Raw genomic sequence first — 23,543 nt, 5'->3', positions numbered from 1 at the left:
AAAGGCCTTGATAGAGTGGATGTGGAGAGGATGTTTCATATGATGGGAAAGTCTAAGACCAGAGGACACAGCTCAAAATAGAGGGGCATATTTTTAGAACGGAGATGAGGGGGATTTTCTTTAGCCAGTGGTGAATCTGTGGAATTCTTTGCCACAGGCAGCTGTGGAGGCCAAGTCTTTATGTATATTTAAGACAGAGGTTGACCGATACTTGATTGATCAAGGGAAGAAGGGATACGGGCAGAAGGCAGGAGATTGGAGCTGAGAGGAAAATTGGATCAGTCATGATGAAATGATGGAGCAGACACAATGGGCCAAATGACTCAATTCTGCTCCTATATCTTATGGTCTTATGGTTAGATAGAACTTGGAGAAGAATAAAAGGCCAGCACAACATCTAGGGCTGAAAGGCCTGTACCATGCTGTACTGTTCTATGTTCTATCTGCAGCCCTCTGAGAGAAGAAAGTTCTCCTCACTGACCAATACTCCACCTATTCTGGACCTGACCCTTGGATGAAAGGGAAGAGAATGGGTGAACTCACTCCCCTGTAGTACAGATGACTTAAGATTTCATGGCAGGCGCCACACAGAAAATGTAAAAATATGGTTCTTTTTGATGCTTTTGGCCACCTAAGACCGAAATGAAATTGAAAATGGTTTCCAATGTTTCCATCAGTACATGACTCAAAGAAGCCAACCATTGACTGGCCTCTGTAGAGATGATTACAATTCAGAAAGGTACAACAAGCAACAGCGTCAATTATGGTTCCGCTGTCATAGCAAGATCACGCCAAGTGGTAGGTGGAGATGGTAGGTCAGCTAACCAGAAGCTTGGTCGAATCAGGATGTTGCGAGGTTAGGAAATGATATAGATGTTTAAAGAGAATATTTTGGAATATAAGATCTTGGTATTTGAAGGCATGGCCTCCAATGTTCAAAAATGAGCCAGAATCTAGAAGCTTAAGTTTTTGAGAGATGGGAGGAGAAATGAAAGAACATTGGACATAGAACAGTACAGGTCCTTCAGTCCCCGATGTTGTGCCAACCTTTTAACCAACTCCATGGTCAATCTAACCCTTCCTTCCCACCTAGCCCTCTATTGGAAGGGTGGGAACAGGGAGTGATTTGAAAACATGGAGAAGATTTTAAAACTCCGAAGTGTGGCTTAACAGGGGGTTCAGAGGTTGGTGCACGTTCGGACACGGGTTCTGTTTTTGGATGCCCACAAGTTTACAAAGAAGGCTAGAGTGGTTGAGCTGGAAGGTAACAAAGGGCAGGGTGAGGGTTTTAGCAGCTAGGCTGAGGCAGAATGGAGAAGCTCTGGTGAGTTCCAGGGGAAATATCGTGGTTCAGGTTTTTGCAGAACATCTTCACCTTCTCTGAACTAACATCCTTCGCTTCAGTAATTTGACAATTGTAGCATATTCTGAGTACATTGGGGATGCTTCATAATGAAGAGGAACTCATAGAATCTCTTTGTTTTCCAGGTTTACAAGTTGTGTTGAAGTCTATCATGAAGGCAATGATCCCCCTACTTCAGATTGGGCTGCTGCTGTTCTTTGCCATCTTGATGTTTGCCATCATTGGGCTGGAATTTTACATGGGCAAATTTCATAAAGCCTGCTTCGACAGCAACAGTATGTCCCCTTATCTTGTTGTCTGTGTTTATAGTATTTCTGGTGGTTAGCGGGCACATTTTCTTCACTTAACAAGGGATTCAAGTATAAGTCTGGGAAATGTAGGCCAGTGAGCCTTGCATCAGTGGTGGGGAAATTGTGGCTGATCTTTCACGTTCATTATCCAGAGACATAAAACAGATTGTAGATTCTGTAAATTTGGATTTCAGTGGAGCAGTGAAACAGGCACACAAGAGAGATCCTGTTCTGAAGAGGGGTCTTGATCCGAGGAGATTCATTTCTCTCCATTGATGCTGCCTGACCTGCTGAGTTCCTCCAGCATTATGTATGTGCAAATCCATTGTCCCATTTCCCTCTGTCTACCGGAGGCCAAAGACGGCCTGTCCTGGGGTGGAAGGACAGTGTGTGTGAGTGGGAGGGAAACAACGTATTTGTTTTGTTGCTTGCTGTATTCTGTTTTGCTGAGGTCCATGTTGTCTGGCTCAGCATGGTGAGAATGCAGTGATGGCATCGGAACGTGTGGCGACACTTCTGGGCTCCCTGCAGCACATCAGCTGTGTGGTGTGGCTCCCTTGCTTTTCCAGTCCGGCCTTTATATACTTTCCCATCAGCTGATTGGGCGCCATTACATCACAATTGACTTTCCGTAATGACGACCAATCAGCTGATTGATAAGTATACAAAGGGCAAGCGTTCAGAGAACACGCCACAATTGACAGTGCACTGATAGTATATATACTCATATAGCGACAAAACATTTGAAGGAAAATTGCCAAGATCAGAGAACAACTCAGCCCAGCCACATTAACTTACCCCTTAGTGGAGGTAGATGGCAATATTTGCGGGCTGCCCCCAGTACACCATCGAGTGCGTTGGTTTTTAACACAAGCGAAACATTTCACTGCCTGTTTTGATGCAGTTAGGGTGGAGGTGATGACCATGTGAGAGAGAGAGGTTTCTGGGAGATGAAGAGGATTGGGATTTCTTGGAGATATAGCATAGACTCAAAGGGCAAATGGTTTCTGTTGTACGAAAGTACAGAAAATTACCACCTTGTTATTCCTTTTGAATGTGCAGAATCGATTTAATTTGTCATTGACAGTAATTTTCTGTCTTTGTACTGCAGCCGCAAAACAATAAATTTCACGTCATCTAAGACAGTGATAATAAACCAGATACCAATTCTTGTTCTCACAATTGGATAATGTACTTGATCCATTGACATGTTCAATAAAAATCCATCTAATCAATGGATATTAATTACAATGTGCATGGTCCTCCATAACCCTGGAAGGAATTTCAGGCTGATTTCAGACCTCAGATTAATTCTCTTCTGATATATTTATTTAGTTAGAGTCATAAAAAAGTCAACGTTTTGAACCAAAATCCTTCTTCAGGACTGAAAAGGGGGAAGGCGCCAGAATAAAAAGATGGGGGTAGATGAAGGAAGCTGACTAGAAGGTGATAGGTGAAGCTAAGTGCATGGGACAGGTGAAAGGCTGGAGAAGAAGGAATCTGATAGGAAAGGACAGTGGACCATAGGAGAAAGGGAAGGAGGAAGAGACCCGAGGGAAGTGATAGGCAGGAGAGAAGAGGTAAAAGACCTTTCACCCTTAACCCATGACCTCTAGTTGTAGTTTCACCCAGCCTCAGTGGAAAAAGCTTGCTTGCATTTACCTTATCTATACCCATCATAATTCATAATCTATACCCTCTATCACATCTCCCCTCAATCTTCTATGTTCCAAGGAATAGTCCTAACCTATTCAATCTTTCCTTATAACTCAGGCCTTCCAGTTCCGGCAACACCCTTGTAAATTTTCTCTGTACTCTTTCAACCTTAATTACATCTTTCCTGTAGGTAAGTGACCAAAACTGCACATAATACTCCAAATTAGGCCTCACCAATGACTTATACAACTTCAACAAAACATCCCATCTCCCGTACACAATAATTTGATTTATGAAGGCCATTGTGCCAAAAGTTTTTTTACGACTCTATCTACCTGTGACGCCACTTTCAACAAATTATGCATCTGTATTCCCAGATCTCTTTGTTCTACCACACTCCTCAATGCCCTACCATTCACTGTGTAAGATCTACCTTGGCTGGTCCTACCGAAGTGCAACACCCTGCACTTGTCTGCGTTAAATTCCATCTGCCATTTTCCAGCATACTTTTGAAGCTGGTCCAGATCCTGCTGCAAACTCTAATAGTCTGCCTCCCAATCCACCACACCCCCAATCTTGGTGTCAGTCAGTAAATAATTAGATAGATAAATAAAATAAAACACTTCGGTATGCAAAGAATAGAGATGCAGGGGAAAAAGATACTTATTTTTCTACAGCACCTAACCCAGTTTATTTACTGTTGTAATTTAGCTGGTTTGTACACAGCAGGATCCCACAAACAGTAATCTGGCAGTAACCAGTTAATTTGGAGCAACAAAGAGCCTGCTGGAAGAGCTCAGCAGGTCAAGCTGCACCCATGGGAGGAAAGGGATTTTCAAAACCCTGCATCGGGTCTGAGAGCGGAGAAGGGAGCTGGCTGTATGAAGTGGTGAGAAAGGATTCTGAGGTGATCGGTGGAGTGAGGAGGGGTGTAAGATGACAGGCAGGCAATGGCGAGTAGGAGAGGTGATTGGGAGTGAAGTTTGTGGCTGGTGAAGGCAGAGAGGGAGAGAGAGAGAGATGGGGACAGGAGAAACAAAACCAGCTGGAGTGACATGGGGAGAGTGAAGCCTGACAGACATTGACAGCTGCTGGGAGATGATAAGCAGGATCACAATGTGATGGGTTCAGATAGTAAAGGAGATGAGAATGGGAGCCACTGGGAGAGAGGTGAATAACCATCATCAGGTGAGATGCCAGGTGATCCTATGTGTGAAGTGAGCCAATTAGTCTGATTTGATTATGTTGATTTGAGGGATAACCTCATCCTTGATAAGGGTTTCAGCCCAAAACATCGATAGTTCCTTTCCTCCCATCCCACTGAGTTCCTTCTTGATACCGTGCCCAGGGGTGTTTTGCCTCCACTCGAGAGGGAGCAGAAGTTAGTTCCCTGGCTTACCAGAAGGATGGCAGCTCCAACAGCGTGGCACTCTTTCAACTCAGTTCATTGTCATATACACCACACACACACAGTGAAGTGAAACTCCTTGTTCACGTAAAGCTCGCAGAGGTTTCTGTGTTAGGGATCTAGAGTGGGACTCGAACTCACAACTTTCCCACAGGCCAGAAATCAGAATCAGGTTTAATATCATTGACATAATTCGTGAAATTTGTTGGTTTTGCAGCAGCAGTCCATTTAATACACAATAGTAGAAAACTGTGAATTAGTATATATATGTTTGGTGTACGTATATATATCAGGGCTTCCTTCTTCATGTCAGTTGCTCTGTTTTCACTACAGTCAGTCAAGCAAGTCCTGGGTGAAGACTCAGGAATACCGTCGCAGTCAGATGTAGAAGGACTCTTCATCGCTGTTTCTGTAACGGTTTTGTTTGACTAGTCAGAATTGTTGGATCTGAGCTGAACCCACAGATCTGGAGGCCTGCTGGACCACTGGTCTGCACTTTACCCTTTGACCTGTTTGGCTTGGGTGACCCTACCAGGAGCCAAAGCACAAGGCCCTGACTCCAGCCGACACAGCTCTCTGGGTCATTGAGGGACGCAAACCTCCAAACCCCATGACAAGGCTGTGTTCCCCTTGGAGGGACGTATATATATAGTAGCTAAATTTTTTAAAAGTCATGCAAATAAATTTGTGAGGTAGGAAGGAACCCACTGAAATAAGGTAGAGTCCTGACGAAGGGTCTCGGCCTGAAACGTCGACTGCACCTCTTCCTAGAGATGCTGCCTGGCCTGCTGCGTTCACCAGCAACTTTTATGTGTGTTGCTTGAATTTCCAGCGTCTGCAGAATTCCTGTTGTTTGCAGAAATAAGGTAGACACAGCTCGTGTAACCGTAGGAAAGACAGATACCTGGGAATGAGTAATAGGTATCTGTCTTGTCGGCAGATTTGAGTGATATCACAAAATGAATCAAATTAAAAGAGCTACAATGAGAAGCACAGTATTTTTACTTCCTTGACATCTGTGGGGGTTTGATTGAGTCTTGAGTGAAATGAACCTGTGTGTTTTGATTGCAGCGTGGAGTGCTGAATGTAAGTTGTCTCGTTCCTCCATCAGATGAAATTGTGGGCGAGTCTCCTTGCGGTACTGACTTACCAGCTCGCATATGTCCAGCCGGATCTAACTGCACTGAGTACTGGGAAGGACCAAATTACGGAATCACCCAGTTTGACAACATCTTGTTTGCCGTCCTGACCGTGTTCCAGTGCATCACCATGGAGGGCTGGACTGACCTTTTGTACGACGTGAGTAATGAAAACTTGTTTTTGCCCAGATTGGTTCAATCTTTCGATTATCTTTAAAGTTACTTTGAGTTCAGCACTCATCGTTGTGTCATGTCATTTATGGAGTTTTGGAAAATACTTAATTCTTGTCGGAGCTTAATATATTTCCTGACCTTCTAGTCCAGGGGTTCCCAACTTGAACTATGGACCCCGCACGTATTTACTTGCTGCCTGTTATGCCGCTGGTGTTTAGGGCAGCGATGAAGGACCTCCATCTCTGTCTGTCCATACTGTTACACACAGATATAGGATTCTTCATTGCTGTTCCCATCATTACATTTTTGACCAGTCAGGGTTGTTAGCCCTGAGCTGAACCCCCGAAGCTGGAGAACCAGTGGACCGCTCCCTGCCTGGCCTCGACTCTTTTACCTGCTTGGCATGGGTGACCCTACCAAGAGCCACAATACAAGGCCCTGACTCCAGCCAACATAGTCTCCAAACCCCATGACAAGGTTGTGGTCCCCTTGAAGGTGCCCCTCGGTAAATGGCATAAAAAAAAAGGCTGGGAAGTCCTGGTCTAGTTTTATTCCGTCATGTTCATCACAGGCAATTTTTCTTTCTTGCGAATTTTCTAAAGCAAATTTTTTTTGCGAAATTCATGTAATATGAATTATTTTTTTTTTACTCCAGTTGCATATGGATAATATGGAATCCTTTACCCAGGGTAAAAATGTCAAACGCAAGAGAAAAAGCATTTAATGTGAGAGGGTAATTTTTTTTTTTGCAGAAGATGGTAGGTGTCTGGAACGGGCTGACATGGGTAGTCGTGGAAGCAGATATGACAGTGGCATTTAAGAAGCTTTTAGATAGACACATGAATATACAGGGAATAGAGAGATGCGGATCATGCACACGTAGAAGAAATTTTGTTTAATTCAGCATTGTGCTTGGCATTGGGGCTGACTCAAATATATATTGCTCTGACTTTACACATCGTTGTCTACCTGAGGTGCACTTTCACGGTAACTGTAACACTTTATTCCGTACTCTGCTATTATTTTTCCTTTGGCTATCTCAGTGCATTTTTATGAGTGGACGGTATGCAAGACGAGCTTTTCACTGCACCTCAGCCCGTGACAACAATAAACCAAGTTACTAATTTACCAGACATTGTGGCTGAAGGTCCTGTTCCTATGCCGTATATGAATATATATGTTTAACTATATATATGTTCTATATTCTTATTTATTCGGGAAATATTACAGTGGAACAGCCTCAGATACGATGCTTTGAGAGGACAAGGAGACTATGTCATGTGTTGTAGGGATTTCTTGTGGTTACTGTTTGCATGAACTGGGTTTTTTTCATTGCTCATTGGGTGGTCGATGGACTTTTTTATGGGTTATTTTATTTTCTTATGGACATGATGTAGTTTTTATGCTCTGCAAATTAGGTGTTAGACAGTTTTTTTCAGATATATGGGGTTTGCTTTTGGGTTTCTTTGTTTCGTGTCTGCCTGTTAGGAGACGAATCTCAAAGTTGTATAATGTATACATACTTTGATAATAAAATGTACTTCGAAGTTTGAACCTTGAGATTGATGTGTGCATGTTCAAAGAGAGCTTTATAATTTCATTCTCGGAGTCAAGAGCAGAGTGTGAATAGCTACCCAGGAGAGAGCATCGTACTCTTGGGATGGAGAGAGACGCTGAAGATGATTTTATACCTCTAAGAGAGATTATAAGAGAGAGAAACCTTTTGATGGTCCATTGTTTAAGTTCATTTTCATTTAACCATACACATCTATACCACCAAATGAGACAATGTTCCTCCAGACCAAGGTGCACAATGCAGTACATATAACTCACATAACACACAAAGTAATATTACCCCGAGTAAATTAACAAATAATGAGATGCACTTACAACACAAGTTAACAAGTGAACAGTATAATGCTACTAGCACTGTAACAGGAGCGGGAGGAGAAGATGGCGGCGTGACACAGCTCGCAGCAGCCACTCCGGTGGTGATGTCTGTTATTTGTCAAGTAGGGTGCCATGCACAATCCTGATTTGATGGAGACAAATGTGAGAGGACGGAGGAACATCTGGTGAAACTTCTGAAGTGCCTGCTTCGCTGCTGCTGTGTGGTCCTGAATCTCCAGAGGAGAAGGCCCCGAGTCCTCGGCTTTGCTTGTTGCTTGGTGGCCGGGTCGGGGTCGAAGTGCTCTGCAGAGGATGGTGCTCGGAGAGGCCGTGTCGGAGGGGCTGGTCGGAGGCTCGAAGTTTTCGGACAGACTCAGAGTCCACTGCGGTCGGGTGCTTCCAATGGTGCTGCATCGGCAAGTTGGCAGCGCTTGGAGTTCATGGCAGGGAGAGTTTCTCCCTTCTGCCGTCTGCATGAGATGATGAGGCTATCGGGACTTTGAGACTTTTTTTTACCGTGCCCATGGTCTGCTCTTTATCAAATTACGATATTGCTTTACACTGTTGTAACTATATGTTATAATTATGTGGTTTTGTCAGTTTAGTCTTGGTTTGTCTTGTGTTTCTGTGATATCATTCTGGAGGAACATTGTATCATTTTTAAAGCATGCATTTCTAAATGACAATAAACAAGGACTGAGCGTCCTCATAATCTAATCTAATCTAATCATGTATGATGAAACATGGGTAGTGGCAGGGAGTTCAGTAGTCTCACAGCCTGGCCTGGGGGAAGAACCTGTTTCCCATCCCAACAGTTCCTGTCCTAATGCTATGGTACCTCCTGACTGACAGTGGGGGGTGGGGGCTCAATGAAATTGTTGGACGGATGGGAGGAAACATTAGCAATGCTAAAAGCTCCTGATAAGTATCTTTGATAGATGGAAGAGAGGCTTCGATGATCCTGCCCTCTCTTGTTCAATTTCTTCTTTTTCTGCCCTTTACCTCAAGCCCCCCTCCCCATCTAACCGCCTCATTGGTCTCACCTATCACCTGCTGCTTGTACTCCTCCCCTCCCCCACTTTATTCTGGCTTGTTCCCCGCTTCCTTTCTAGTCGTGGTGAAAAGTCTCAGCCCGAACATCAACTGTTTATTCCTCTCCATAGACGCTGCCTGGCCTGCTGAGTTCCTCCAGCATTTTGTGTGTGTTGTTCTGGATTTCCAGCATCTGCAGAACCTCTTGTGTCTATGTCTTTCTGTGGACTTCTTGGAGGAGTTCACAGTCAGTGTGGAAGTTTTAGAGCTGTGCTTATGGTGGTGATGTGGAGAACATAGCCTTCCCTGTTCCACACCATGAACTCAGACCATGAATCTGAATCAGGTGTATTAGCACTGATGCACTGTATCTCGTGAAATTTGTTGCTTTGTGGCAGCCGTACAGTGTAAGACATATTACTACAAATTACAATAAATAAACTGAAAAAGAGGAAAAATTCACAGACTCACAAACAGAAGAAAATCTGCCGATGCTGGAAATCCAAGCAACACGCACAAAATGCTGGAGGAACCCAGCAGGGCAGGCAGCATCTCTGGAAAAGAGTCAACAGTCAGCGTCTCAGTCTGAAGCCCTCCAGCAGTCCTGATGAAGGCCTCGGCCTTTACTCTTTTCCATAGATGTTGCCTGGCCTGTCGAGTTCCTCCAGCATTTCGTGTGTATTACTGCAGTTCGTGGACTGTTCAGGAATCTAATTGCAGAGAGGAAGAAGCTGTTCCTGAAACATATAGTGTGGGTTTTCAGGGTCCTTGTATTCCTCTGTGATGGTGATAATAAGAAGAGGGCATATTCCAGATGGTGAGGGTCCTTAAAGATGGATGCCATCTTCTTCAGGCACCAATTTTTGAAGATGTCTTCGACAGTGGGGAGGGTTATTCCCGTGATGGAACTGGCTGAGAGTCGGCAGCCTCTTTGGATCCTGGGCATTGGAGTCTCTGTACCAGGCGGTGATGCAGTCAGTCCAAATGCTCTCCATCATACATCAGGCCCGTGTAAACCCAGTCCAATTCATGTCACTCTTGGGACAACAGAAAGAATCTCCAGCATCTTCTGTGTCTGTCCATTCGATGTCTCACATGTCTGTAATGAATTGTTCTCGTCTGGAACCCTCTGCTTGACAGACTAGTGGATGCAGACACTCTAACTTAAAAGACATTTAATCTGCTTTAATTTACAAAGCTACGACCTAAGATCTAGCCTAAAATCTAACCTAAAGTCAGGGCAGCACAATAGCAGAGTGGTTAGCGTGATGCTATTATTGTGCCAGCGACTGGGCCTCATTTCCTGCCGCTGCCTATAAGGAGTTTGGATGTTGCCCCCGTGACTGCATAGGTTTCCTCCGGGTGCTCTGGTTTCCTCCCACATTCCACAGACGTACTGTTTAGTGGGTTAATTAGTCACATGGATGTAATTGGTGACATTTACAGTTAGGGTCATTGGGCCAGTTACTGTGCTGTATCTCTAAATTTTAAAAAAATTAATAAATCTTTTGGCCGCTGTAGTCAAGATGGTCTAAGCCTTCAAAGAAGAGTGGATAGTAAATAGAAAATTCAGTGATAGAGCTGCCCTCCCCCTCCCCTCCCCCAGCCCTGTATTGAAACATCAGCAAGAATTCGTGAGCCTCAGGTACAGTCCTGAAGTTATAACTTCAGACAGAGTGACCCTGCGAGCCAGAGCTGATGACAAGAATGATCCTAATATTAAGAATGTTTGCTTTCAAGGTTTAGTCCTTCCACTTGAGCACTAAAATTGGAATCATTTAACAAATAATCTGCTGGAGGTACTCAGCAGTTCAAGCAGCATCTGTGGGAGGGAAGGGAATTGTCAAGGTTTCAGGATGAAACCGTACAACAGTCCTGAGGCAGAGTTTCAACCCAAAGCATTGACAATTCCTCCACACCGCTGCTTCCCCCCGACAGAGTTCATCCAGCTGATTGTTTGTAGCTCTAGATTTCAGCATCTGCTGTCTCTCTTGTCTCCACCAGGATTGTTCACTGGATTCAAAATTCAAAGTAAACTTATAATTAAAGTATGTATATGCTACCCTCAGGATGGAGGAGCAACACCTTATATTCTGTCTAGGTAGCCTCGAATATTGATTTACGGTAACTAAATTTTCCTTACCCACTTCCCCACCCCACCTTCTTCTAATCCCCACTCTGATCTTTTACCTCTTCTCACCTGCCTACCATTTCCCCCTGAGTCCCCTCCTCCTTCCCTTTCTCCCGTGGTCCACTCTTCTCTCCTGTCCGATTCCTTCTTCTCCAGCTCTTGACCTTGCCCATCCCCTGGCTTCTCTTACCACCTTCCAGGTGGTCATCTGGGGAAGGAGGGAGGTTGGTGGGTGTAATGATTGCAGCTGGAGTCTTGGGTCGGGTGAAGGATTAACGGGGCATGTGCTGTGGGTTGGGCAAAGGAATATAGGAGAGAGAAGATTGAAGGGAACAGAAGAGATTCTGCAGGTGCTTGAAGTCTAGAGCAACCTGCACAAAATCTTGGAGGAACTCAGCAAAAGTTCTTCCAGAATTTTGTGAAGACTGAAAGGAGCTTCTTGTCAGCAGGGAGGTGGGGCTGGAGGATTGGGTCATGTGCTGTGGTGGGGAAAGTTAAACGGAGCTTGTCAATGGGGGAGAACCAGCAACAAGGGGGTGATGTTGAGCTGGGGTCTTGGGGGAAGTGGATTAGGAGGCTCAGTGGGGACTGTGAGTTTACAGTTCAAGTTTATCATCATGGGCACACATACTCAAGGTTTAAAAGCCATGAAAATCAGCTTTATGCACCAGCACATTACAAACAGCAGGTTTCTTCTTCTTTCTTTTTTAATCTTTTTATTAATTCTCAGGTTCGTAAACATAGTGACAGTAGTAATACAAAGAGATTGGAATTACATTACACAAGGTTTGTAACACAGTATGGGTTGGGACATTCAAAGTTATTATCAATTATCAAAGTGGACACTCCCGTGGCTGACAAGTGAAGTCAGAGCCAAAGTAAAAGCAAAAGAGAGGGCATACAAGGAAGCCAAAGCTAGTGCGAAGATAGAGGATTGGGGAGCTTTGAAAAGCTTGCAGAAGGAAACTAAGAAGGTCTTTAGGAAGGAAAAGATGAATTATGAGAGGTACCTGGCGACAAATATCAAAAAAGATGCCAAAAGCTTTTTTAAGTGTATTAAGGGTAAAAGAGAGTTGAGGGTAGATATAGGACCAATAGAAAATTAAGCTGGAGATATCGTAATGAGAGACACAGAGGTAGCAGAGGAATTGAATACGTATTTTGTATTAGACTTCACAGTGGAAGACATCTGCAGTATACCGGACATTCATGAGTATCAGGGTAGTGAAGCATGTGTAGTGAAAGTAACGACTGAGAAGGTACTCAGGTAGCTTAATGGTCTGAGGGTGGGTAAATCTCCTGGACCTGATGGAATGCACCCTCAGGTTCTGAAGGAAATAGCTGAAGAAATTGCAGAGGCATTAACAATGATCTTTCAAGAATCGATAGATTCTGTCATTGTACCGGATGACTGGAAAATTGCAAATGTTACTCCACTATTTAAGAAGGGTGGGAGGCAGCAGAGAGGAAACTATAGACCTGTTAGCCTGACATCAGTGGTTGGGAAGTTGTTGGAATCGATTGTTGGGGATGAGATTATGGAGTACATGGAGGCACACGACAAAATAGGCCAAAGCCAGCATGGTTTTCTGAAAGGAAGATCCTGCCTGATTCACCTACTGCAATTTTTTGAGGAAATTACAAGCAGGGTAGACAAAGGAGATGCAGTAGACATGGTGTACTTGGATTTTCAGAAGGCCTTTGACAAGGTGCCGCACATGAGGCTGCTTAGCAAGATAAGAGCCCGTGGAATTACAGGGAAGTTACTAGCACGGGTGGAGCATTGGCTGATCGGCAGAAAACAGAGATTGGTAATAATGGGATCCTATTCTGGCTGGCTGCTGGTTATCAGTGGAGTTCCACAGGGGTCGGTGTTGGGACTGCTGCTTTTTACGATGTATATCAATGATTTGGACAATGGGATTAATGGATTTGTGGCTAAATTTGCTGATGATAAAAAGGTAGGTAGAGGAGTAGGTAGTATTGAGGAAACAGAGAGTCTGTAGAGAGACTTAGATCGGGAAATGGGCAAAGAAGTAGCAAATGAAATACAATGTTGGAAAGTGCATGGTCGTGCACTTTGGTGGAAGAAATAAACAGGCTGGCTATTATTTAGGTGGGGAGAGAATTCAAAATGCAGAGATGCAAAGGGACTTGGGAGTCCTTGTGTAGGATACCTTGAAGGATAACCTCCAGGTTGAGTCGGTGGTGAAGAAGGCAAATGCAATGTTGGCATTCATTTCTAGAGGTATAGAATATAAGTACAGGGATGTGATGTTGAGGCTCTATAAGGCACTCATGAGACCACACTTGGAGTATTGTGTGCAGTTTTGGGCTCCTTATTTTAGAAAGGATATACTGACATTGGATAGGGTTCAGAGAAGATTCACAAGAATGATTCCAGGAATGAAAGGGTTACTATATGAGGAACGTCTGGCAGCTCTTGGACTGTATTCCCTGGAGTTCAGGAGAATGAGGGGGGATCTCATAGAAACATTCTGAATGTTAAAAGGCCTGAACAGATTAGATATGGCAATGTTATTTCCCATGGTATGGGAGTCTAAGACAAGAAGACACGACTTCAAGATTGAAGGACGTCCATTTAGAACAGAGATACAGAGAAATTACTTTAGTCAGAGGGTAGTAAATCTGTGGAATTTGTTGCCACAAGCAGCTGTGGAGGCCAAGTCATTGCGTGCATTTAAGGCAGAGATAGATAGGTTCTTGATTAGCCAGGGCATCAACGGGTATGGGGAGAAGGCAGGGGAGTGGGGATGACTGGAAGAATTGGATCAGCCCATGATTGAATGGCAGAGCAGACTCGATGGGCCGAATGACCTACTTCTGCTCCTGTGTCATATGGGCTTATGGTCTTACATATATAATGCCCTGAGATTCTATTTCTTGCAGGCATATACGGTAGAACAAATAAATAAAATAGAATAAATGAAAAATTGCACACAAAGACAGAGAAGCAACAACAATCAGGGGGTTGTTGAAGTGTTGAGGCCTGTGCTTTGGTGGGGTGTGTTGTGAGTGAGGTAAGGTGGATGTGGTCAGTGCTATGAGGGGAGGGAAGGCCAGAAGATGGGAAACAGGTGAAGCACTTACCCAATGATTCCAGGATAACTTAATTAGAGTAGATTAGATTCAACTTTATTGTCATTGTGCCGAGTACAGATACAAAGCCAATGAAATGCAGTTAGCGTCGAACCAGAAATGCAAAGAATAGTGTTATTTACAAAATAACTGCGAATAAAAAGTAAGTGCTACAGCACACAAATATAAAAGTACTGAGACGGTCCAATACAGATGCAATACTGCTTAGTGTTGTGATGAGAGGTTCACCAATCTGAGTTCTTCTCTGAAGCTGTCAGTCACTCTGTGCCCAGTCAGATGCCCACCGTGATGCAAAACAGCAAAATGGTCATTAATGCATTTCACTCCCAATTCCAAAGAAATGTTTCAATTGCATGAAACTGGAAGAGAAAAATACATTATACATATAAATTCCTTGGTAGCTGAAGTTGCTAATGAGGCTGTTGTCACTCATGCTATTTTACGTCACTGACTGATCCCAGTAGACCCTTTGTCTGTAGGTTTCAGCATGTGAACACATTAAGACTTGCTTAGTGCTATGGAGCAAAATATCAATTTCCCAATTAGAGTTAGTTAGAAGGATACAGCCACTCAGTAAAAGAGTCCAAACTCAAGCCATCCAACACCACTGAAATTCGCAGATGACCACAACAGAGCTTGTCTTCCACTGAGTGAATACTGAGGGGATGCGGTGTGGGGGAGCAGCACCTGACTCCAGCCAGGACACCGTGCCACACCACCCCTAGGGGAGTGCACTGACTCCAACGCCTCTCCCTGGAAGCTGTATGCAGCCGACATCGTTTCATGAGCCTAGTCCTCACATATATATATATATAGTCCAGACCCTGAGTCCATCGTTCTGCCAAGTAAACACTTCCCCTCAAGTTCCAGCAACATCCTTGTGAATTTTCTCTGCTCTCTTTTAATCTTATTGATATGTTTGCGCATCTTCTTTATATCTTTGCTCTAAAGGCTTGTCCCTCGTCAAACATTTTGGGATGGAGCTGGCAGTCTTCTCCGAGATATCATGCCTGTGACATGGGTATCGCTGTATCGCTGCCTGCAGTACGTCGTGTGCACTGGTGTGGAGAATCACAGCGTGCACCAGTACAGTTCTTTATTTTTGTAACCTTGTTTTCTGTGCCTTTCCTCAGGATACAGTGTCTCTGCATATTTGTCAAATGATTTCAAAACCAGCTGGAGGATGAATTTTAAAATCTATTAGAATGGCGATTCACTGAAAGCTACGATGAAGTGCAGAGAGCCTAGCTTAGAGCGATGGTAGACAGCGCTGCGAATCTGAAAGGATTATTGATGGCATAAAGCATTATTTAGCTGTCTTTAAGGTTTATCTGGTAGGCAACTGAGAACAATTAATGGATTTGAGTTTGCCGTATTAATCTCAAGGAAAGATCTAACAAACGGGTATTGAATTTGCCTTTTCTACTGCTGTTAGTCACCAGATCAGTGCAGTTCCAGGCATCCAATGGCTATGAAGTCAACAAGTTGACTGAGTAGCCAGTCACATGGAGGAGTTCTCACAGGCAAACAAGTAAAAAAAAGTTTTTAAAAATTATTTTCTTAAATAATTTGTTAGAGTCTATTGCATTTTGAAATATTTATGATGGAGTTAGAATTCTCAGACATCACATCAGTCTTGGGGAAAGGTAGTTTGCTCAGAAGTGATTATGGCTTAATAATCCATTAAAAACAGACTTAGTAAAAAGGTTTAAAATAATCAGGGTATTTTTCAGCAAGTTGGTGAATGGCTGAAAGTCTCATCAATTTCCTTTGAAGACAGGGTTCTTAGTGATTGAGACCATAAGATATAGGAACTGAATTAGGCTATTCGGCCCATCAGGTCAGCCATTTAGGCATGGCTGACTTCTTTTTCAATGCCTTGGTGCTGGGTCACTGACCAGCAATTTCAGGACTGCTTTCAGCAACATGTGCAATCAATTTCACACAGTAATGACAGTAACTGCTTGTAATTTCACTGCGGTTAACATTTCAAAATCCAGGCAACAACTTCTCCAAAGCAACACACAAAAAATGCTGGAGGAACTCAGCAGGCCAGGCAGCATCTATGGAAAAGAGTACAGTCGATGTTTCGGGCCGAGACCCTTCATCAGGACTAGAGATAAAAAGATGAGGAGTAGATTTAAAACTTGGGAAAGGGGAGAGAGAACCAGGAGGGGGAGGGATGAAGTAAAGAGCTGGAAAGCTGATTGGTGAAAGAGATAACGGGCTAGAGGGGGAAATCTGACAGGAGAGGGCAGAAGGCCATGGAAGAAAAAAAGGAGGGAGGAGCACCAAAGGGAGGCGATAAGCAGGCAAGGAGATAAGGTGAGAGAGAGAAAAGGGGGTGGGGCAGGTGGGCATTACCGGAAGTTCGAGAAATCGATGTTCATGCCATCAGGTTGGAGGCTACTTAGAAGAAGAAAGCCCTTGACTCCGAGTGGAGTCATCAGGACGCCATCATGACGGCATTTTTTTTTAGCAGGCTTTCTTATTTTTACGAGGCCGAGTTGCTAGCTCGACGCTCAACCCAGCACGGATGGAAAGCGAGCAAGGGAGCCGGCTGGATTCGAACTCAAGAGCCTTCGCTCCGAAGTCCGGCGCTGGTGCCACTATGCCACCAGCCGGCTTTGGAGGCTACTTAAACGGAATATAAGGTGTTGTTCCTCCAACCTAACTGTGGCCTCATCCCGACAGTGGCGGAGGCCATGGATGGACATATCAGAATGGGAATGGGAAGTGGAATTAAAATGGGTGGCACTGAGAGATCCAGCTTCTTCTGGCGAACGGAATGTAGGTGCTCGGCAAAGCGGTCTCCAATCTACATCAGGTCATCAAGCACAGTAGATGACCCCAGTAGACTCACAAATGAAGTGTCGCCTCCCCTGGGAGGACTGTTTGAGGCCTTGAATGGTAGTGAGGGAGGAGGTGTAGGGGCAGGTGTAGCACTTGTTCTGCTTGCAAGGATAAGTGCCAGGAGAGAGAGCAGTGGGGAGGGACAAATGCACAAGGGAGTCGCGTAGGGAGCGACCCCTGTGGAAAACAAAGTGGGGGGAGGCGGGGGAGGGAATGATGTGATAGGATGCAAAAGTGGGCTGAGAAGTGGCAGATGGAGTTCAACCCAGAGAAGTGTGAGGTGGTACACTTTGGAAGGACAAACTCTAAGGCAGAGTACAAAGTAAATGGCAGGATACTTAGTAGTGTGGAGGAGCAGAGGGATCTCGGGGTACATGTCCACAGATCCCTGAAAGTTGCCTCACAGGTGGATAGGGTAGTTAAGAAAGCTTATGGGGTGTTAGCTTTCATAAGTCGAGGGATAGAGTTTAAGAGTCGCGATGTAATGATGCAGCTCTATAAAACTCTGGTTAGGCCACACTTGGAGTACTGTGTCCAGTTCGGGTCGCCTCACTATAGGAAGGATGTGGAAGCATTGGAAAGGGTACAGAGGAGATTTACCAGGATGCTGCCTGGTTTAGAGAGTATGCATTATGATCAGAGATTAAGGGAGCTAGGGCTTTACTCTTTGGAGAGGAGGATGAGAGGAGACATGATAGAGGTGTACAAGATATTAAGAGGAATAGATAGAGTGGATAACCAGCGCCTCTTCCCCAGGGCACCACTGCTCAATACAAGAGGACATGGCTTTAAGGTAAGGGGTGGGAAGTTCAAGGGGGATATTAGAGGAAGGTTTTTTACTCAGTGAGTGGTTGGTGCGTGGAATACACTGCCTGAGTCAGTGGTGGAGGCAGATACACTAGTGAAGTTTAAGAGACTGCTAGATGGGTATATGGAGGAATTTAAGTTGGGGGGTTATATGGGTGGCAGGGTTTAAGGGTCGGCACAAAATTGTGGGCCGAAGGGCCTGTACTGTGCTGTACTATTCTATGTTCTATGTTCTAAAATAAACCTCAAGGTAGTATGTAGTGCTATATACATACCGTAATAGTAAACTTACCTTGAATTTTGAGCTAATGATATCCTTCTTACAACAGGACAGTCAAAGCCTTACTCCAAATGTGACCTTACCAATATTTTGTGCCACAGTAACAAGACACCTCATCTCCTGTACCCAATGTTCTGATTGATAAAGGACCGCGACCCAAATGCCTTCTCCACCACCCTGTCTACATGCGTTGACACGTTCACCTGCACCTATAGCCTCTCCATTCTATCGCACTTCCCCGGTAACATTATTTACTATCTGAGATGGTCAATTGTTACGTGCTGTAACGTTTTGAAATAAACCAGCAGCAAGAGATTTCACACTGAGTCGGGTTTTAATGTTAAAACCACTATCTTTATTACTATATACTTATAACATTGTAACTTAATCAAGATAAACAACTGTTAACAGTGTGATGTGTATATATGTGTGTAACATAGCTCCCAAACTAAGTTAAGCTTGGGGAAACAAAGCTTAGAGTCCTGAAATGGTAAAGTGGGAAAGTTCAGTTCATCTACGGAATGATAGGAGAGAGATATTTGTAATCCAGGGTGAAACGTAGAGAAGAGGTAATTATGAAGTATTCCACAGATTCCATGATGGTAAAACGAGATAACAGTCGCTGTAGATCTTGTCCGTCCTGTCGTTCCAAATCCACATACAAATTATCACTGAAAGTGATCTGTCACCAGGGATATCGTCTTCAAGGGATTACTACACAACATACCCAGGCAAGGGTTAACACATAAGTGGTCTCCCAAACAAAATCCACTCCTTTGGATTACACGAAGTGACAGACACCCATTCGTAGTCCACCGTGTGCAGATATTTAACCCACCCTTGTGGGCATGAGAGAGTTTCAAACCATCGCAGTGACCAGCTGAAGTTCCAACAGCTGGTTGCTCTCTCTGTCTCTCTCTCTGTCTCTGTCTCTCTCTCTCTCTCTCTCTCAACTGTCTTCTGACTGTGACTGTCTGTGTCCTTGTTTTAAAGTTAAACAAGTTGCAAGTCAGTCAGTGAACAACATCATAGTCCCGCCTCATTTAGGTGCTCTTAAAATAACAGTCCACAGTAAATGAAACCTGTGGGTTCGTAACACAATTCACAGTTTAAAAATTGGGGTGGCTTTTTTATTTTTAAACAGTGATCCTTCATTCTGAATTTCCCCACCAAAGGAAACATCTTCTCTACATCCACCCCGTCAAATTCCCTCAGGATTTTATTAAGCCCCACACTCTTCCACACGAAAATAACAAGCTAACTCTGAATTATCTTTTGAAGAAATCTGCCAAGGTGGGATCAAGGCAAAGAGGAACTACCCCCTGAGTTGTGCTCGTGGACCTACGCAAGATTTAGGAAAAGAGTCTTGAAAACTGTAACCAACAGGTCCAAACAAGACTTTTGGTCTACAGAAGAGGTGTCCTTCCTATGTTACTGTATGGAGCTGAATCGTGAACTACCTACAGTAGATACTGGGAAGCCCTGGAACAAAAGCACTAGCGGTCCTTACGAAAGCTTTTGAGGATCGGTTGGAAGGGTAGACATGTCAACAGCAGTGTACTAGAGGAGAGCAGCGTGAACAGCATCTCCAACATGATAAAGCAACACCAGGTCCAATGGATAAGTCACATCATCCAGGTATCTAGCTCATATCTTCACAAACAGATCCTTCACTTCCAGTTGAAGCAAACTTCTGGTGAACAAGGGAAACACTTCAAAGATAGCATCAAAATCAGCCTGAAGAAATTCAACATTACATCAAAAAACTGGGAGGACATTGCACTTAATAGATACATCTGAGGGAGCTGTGTTCAAGTGGGAGCTACATATGTCCTGTCATATCATATCAGGTTGGCACAGTAGCTTAGCAGTTAGCATAATGCTATTACAGAGGTTTCGTTCCATTGCTGTTTGTAAGGAGTTTGTACGTCTGATCACGTGGGTTTCCTGTGGGTGCTCTGGATTCCTCTCACAAACAGATAAAGAATTTAGATCTATGTTCTTCAGAGTTTAGAAGAACGAAGAAAGATACTCAAATATAAAAGACCCTGAGGAGCTGAGACTGGGCAGACTAGGTAGATGTGAGAGGATGTTTTCTACGGTGTGGGAGTCTCGAGACCAGAGGGCACAGCCTCAGAAAAGAGGGACGTCCATTTAGAACCGAGATGAGGAGGAATTATTTTAGCCAGGGAGTGGTGAATCTGTGGAATTCATTGCCACAAGTGGCCGAGGAGGCCAAGTCATTGGGTGTACTTAAGACAGAGGTTGATAGATTCTTGATTAGTCAGGGCATGAAGGAATATGGGGGAGAAGGCAGGAGACTGGGACTGAAAGGAAATTGGATCAGCCATGATGAAGTGGTGGAGCAGACTGGATGGGTCAAATGGCTGAATTTTGCTCTCTCTTTATGGTCTTACGTTGAGATGTTTCCATACAGGGAAGAATCTCAAATGAGGGGACACAGTTAGAACATTGGGGGCTGATCATTTTAAAATTGTAACTTGGGAGTTCATTTTTGCAGTGGATAGTGAATCTCTGGAACACTTTACACAAGATACAGACTATCACTGGGGTATTACCAGAGGAACAAGATAACTTTTTTTAAAAGATTAGAGAACTGAGGGTCATGGGGACCCAGCACAGGAGAAGAGTTGAGATCTGTGGGAGATATTGAATAGTGGCCAGACTTGAGTGGTGGAGCAGCCCACTATTTTATTTGTGGTTACGTATGTTCTTATGAAAGCAGCTGATCAGGAGTTTGTTAAAATAGTCAAACCTGGCAATAAAAGGGGCACAGATCATTTTGAAGCAAACTACTGACACCCGAGTCTCAGATGTAAAACCATTATCTGCAAATTGTGCCTCAACAAAATCAGCAGTCTTTTTTTATTGAAAATGTAAAATTTCGTGTAGCTCTGCATTCCTTCTGCGACGTTCTCCACCCTCATCCCAGAAAGACGATGCTGATATGTTTGCTCGACTGTGTCCCTGCTGAGGTTGCATGGTTCACTGTGTTATTGATTGACTACATGGCTCTGTGTTATATATAGTACAATAGCCTTTGGTCACAATCCAAGATGGGATTCATTGTGCAGAATAAGATGGATAATATTCTGCTTGCAAGAAGAGACAGGACGTTAATGTCCTCTTTTACTGCAGGCTGATAGGGATGTCACATTAGTCCGAGAATTCTTTAGAGCCCGGTTACAATAGTCTGCACTAAAACCTTGTAGATTTTATAATTTGGGTTGAAATTTCTTTGCCTGAATGAGCAAGTTTAGCTGCAGGGTTAAAATCATGACTGGAATCTCTAGCTGCTGAAATGTTAGTGTGTAAACCAAGAACTCGTTTCTCAGAAGATCTTCTTGTTTCGCTTCAAATGTTAACCTTTATTTCTTGGCGTAAAAACAGAAAATGTTGGCTGCACTGAGCAGATGGGGCAGTGTCTATGAAATGGGAAACAAGTTAGCTTTCTGTCTTGAAGATCGATGTGTTGTCAGAGAAATCTGCATTGTCTTTTGAGTGGGGGCTTCTCCCTCAGACGGATTCTAAGGCTGCTGTTTGGAAGAAGAAGATGAAAGATTCTTCCCTGCTCTCGCCCCACACCAGCAACACTAAAAGGGCAGATAATCTGGGTATTATTACATTGCAGTTAGTGGAAATACATGGAGGTGTTTCAAACTTGTGTTGGAGAAACAGGCAATTCAACCTAATCTTTTTCACCCTCTAACAAATGGTCTGAATCATTGTCACAACCTGCTCCCTTTGCCTGTTCCATCACTCGTCTGCCCAAGTTAATTTTAAGTATTGGCAGGAAAGTATACCGCTATGATCTGCTCTTTCGTGTTATTCCATAATTTAAAGGATTTCAGTTTTTATTTACTTGAGAGCTTTTCCCTGAATAAGTGTGCCGTTTTGTGTTGGGTATTGATGTTGAGTGGTGAAGGGGGGTGGAGACTCCCACCTCCGCGTCTGCACAGGGTTTTGTACTTGGATCTCTGAGGAGACGAGGTCTCATGATGTCCCATTGTGCAACATCTGGGTCCTGATATTCAAGCTCCGAGAAACAGTAGCAACAATTTCCATTGACGTTCCGTGGCCACTTTATTTGGTACAGGAGTAGTTTTCTGCTGCAGTAGCCCATCCACTTCAATGTTCGACATGCGAGTTTGGAGATGTTCCTCTGCACAGCGCCTGTTGCGACACAGTTACTGATGCCCTCCTGTCAGCTTGAACCAGTCTAGCCATTCTCTTCTAACACTTCACACTAACAAGATGATTTCACCCACAGAACTGCCACTCGCTGGATGTTTTATTTTAATTTTCACACTGTTCTCTGCAAACTCTAGAGACTTTTGTGCATGAAAATCCCAGCAGTTTCTGAGATAATCAAACCATTTAATCTGGCACCAACGATCATTCCATAGTCAAAGTAGTTTAGTTCGTATTTCTTCCCCACTCTGATATTTGGTCTGAATGACAATTGAGCAACGTCTGCATGCTTTTAGATTAGATTATGAGGACACGCAGTCCTCTTTTATTGTCATTTAGTAATGCATGCATTAAGAAATGATACAATATTCCTCGGGTGTGATATCACAGAAACACAGGACAGACCAAGACTGAAAAACTAACAAAAACCACATAATTATAACATATAGTTACAACAGTGCAACAATACCATAACTTGATTAGGAACAGGCCATGATCACAGTAAAAAAGTTCAAAGTCTCTCAAATATCCCACATCTCACGCAGACGGGAGAAGGAAGAAAACTCTCTTTGCCAGGCCCGACCACAGTCCGACTCTGAGTTGTCCGAAAACTTCAAGCCTCCGATCAGCCCTCCGACACCGAGTACCGAGCGCCATCTCTATCCGAACGATTCAACCTCAATCTCGGTCGCCAGCAGCAGGCAAAGCCGGGGATTCTGGGGCTTTCCCTCTGGAAGATTCTCAATCGCGGAGTAACAGCGGCAGCGAACCGGGGTTTCAGAAATTTCTCCAGATGTTCCTCTGCGCTTTCACGTCTGTCTCCATCAGATCAGAATTGTCCATGGCTTTTGTGCATTGAGTTGCTTCCACACGGTGACTGATTAGATATTTGTGCTAGCGATCAGGTGTACCTAGTAAAGTGGCAACTGAGTGTAAGCAGCACCTTTCACACCACCTGGGTGACTTGGATGCAGGCACAGGATACTGCAGATGCTGGAATCTGGAGCAAAACACAAACTGTTGGAGGAACTCAGTGGGTCAGGCAGCATCTGTGGAGGGAAACTGACAGTCGTTGCTTTGGCTCGATACCAGGGTCAAATGGTGGCACGGATAAATTTATCTGCAGGCAAGAGGCTGCAATTGGAGCAGCAGAGAAATCTCGGAGGCTGGAGGAGATTACAGAGATAA

General features: G+C 44.0%; 1 protein-coding gene across 1 annotated transcript in view; it reads left to right on the top strand.

Moving 5' to 3' along the window:
• Positions 1 to 23,543, top strand: part of LOC134339471 (voltage-dependent P/Q-type calcium channel subunit alpha-1A-like) — a 607,837-nt gene that overhangs the window by 308,496 nt on the left and 275,798 nt on the right. The window contains exons 6-7 of the mRNA XM_063036009.1: positions 1,489 to 1,638; positions 5,829 to 6,016. Of these exons, the coding sequence (XP_062892079.1) occupies positions 1,489 to 1,638; positions 5,829 to 6,016 (338 nt within the window). The remainder of the gene's footprint in view (positions 1 to 1,488; positions 1,639 to 5,828; positions 6,017 to 23,543) is intronic.

Source organism: Mobula hypostoma, chromosome 29 (assembly GCF_963921235.1).
Source record: "Mobula hypostoma chromosome 29, sMobHyp1.1, whole genome shotgun sequence".
Lineage (NCBI taxonomy): Eukaryota > Metazoa > Chordata > Chondrichthyes > Myliobatiformes > Myliobatidae > Mobula > Mobula hypostoma.
Note: the sequence above shows the minus strand (reverse complement) of the source record. Positions and strands in the feature narration are given on the sequence as shown.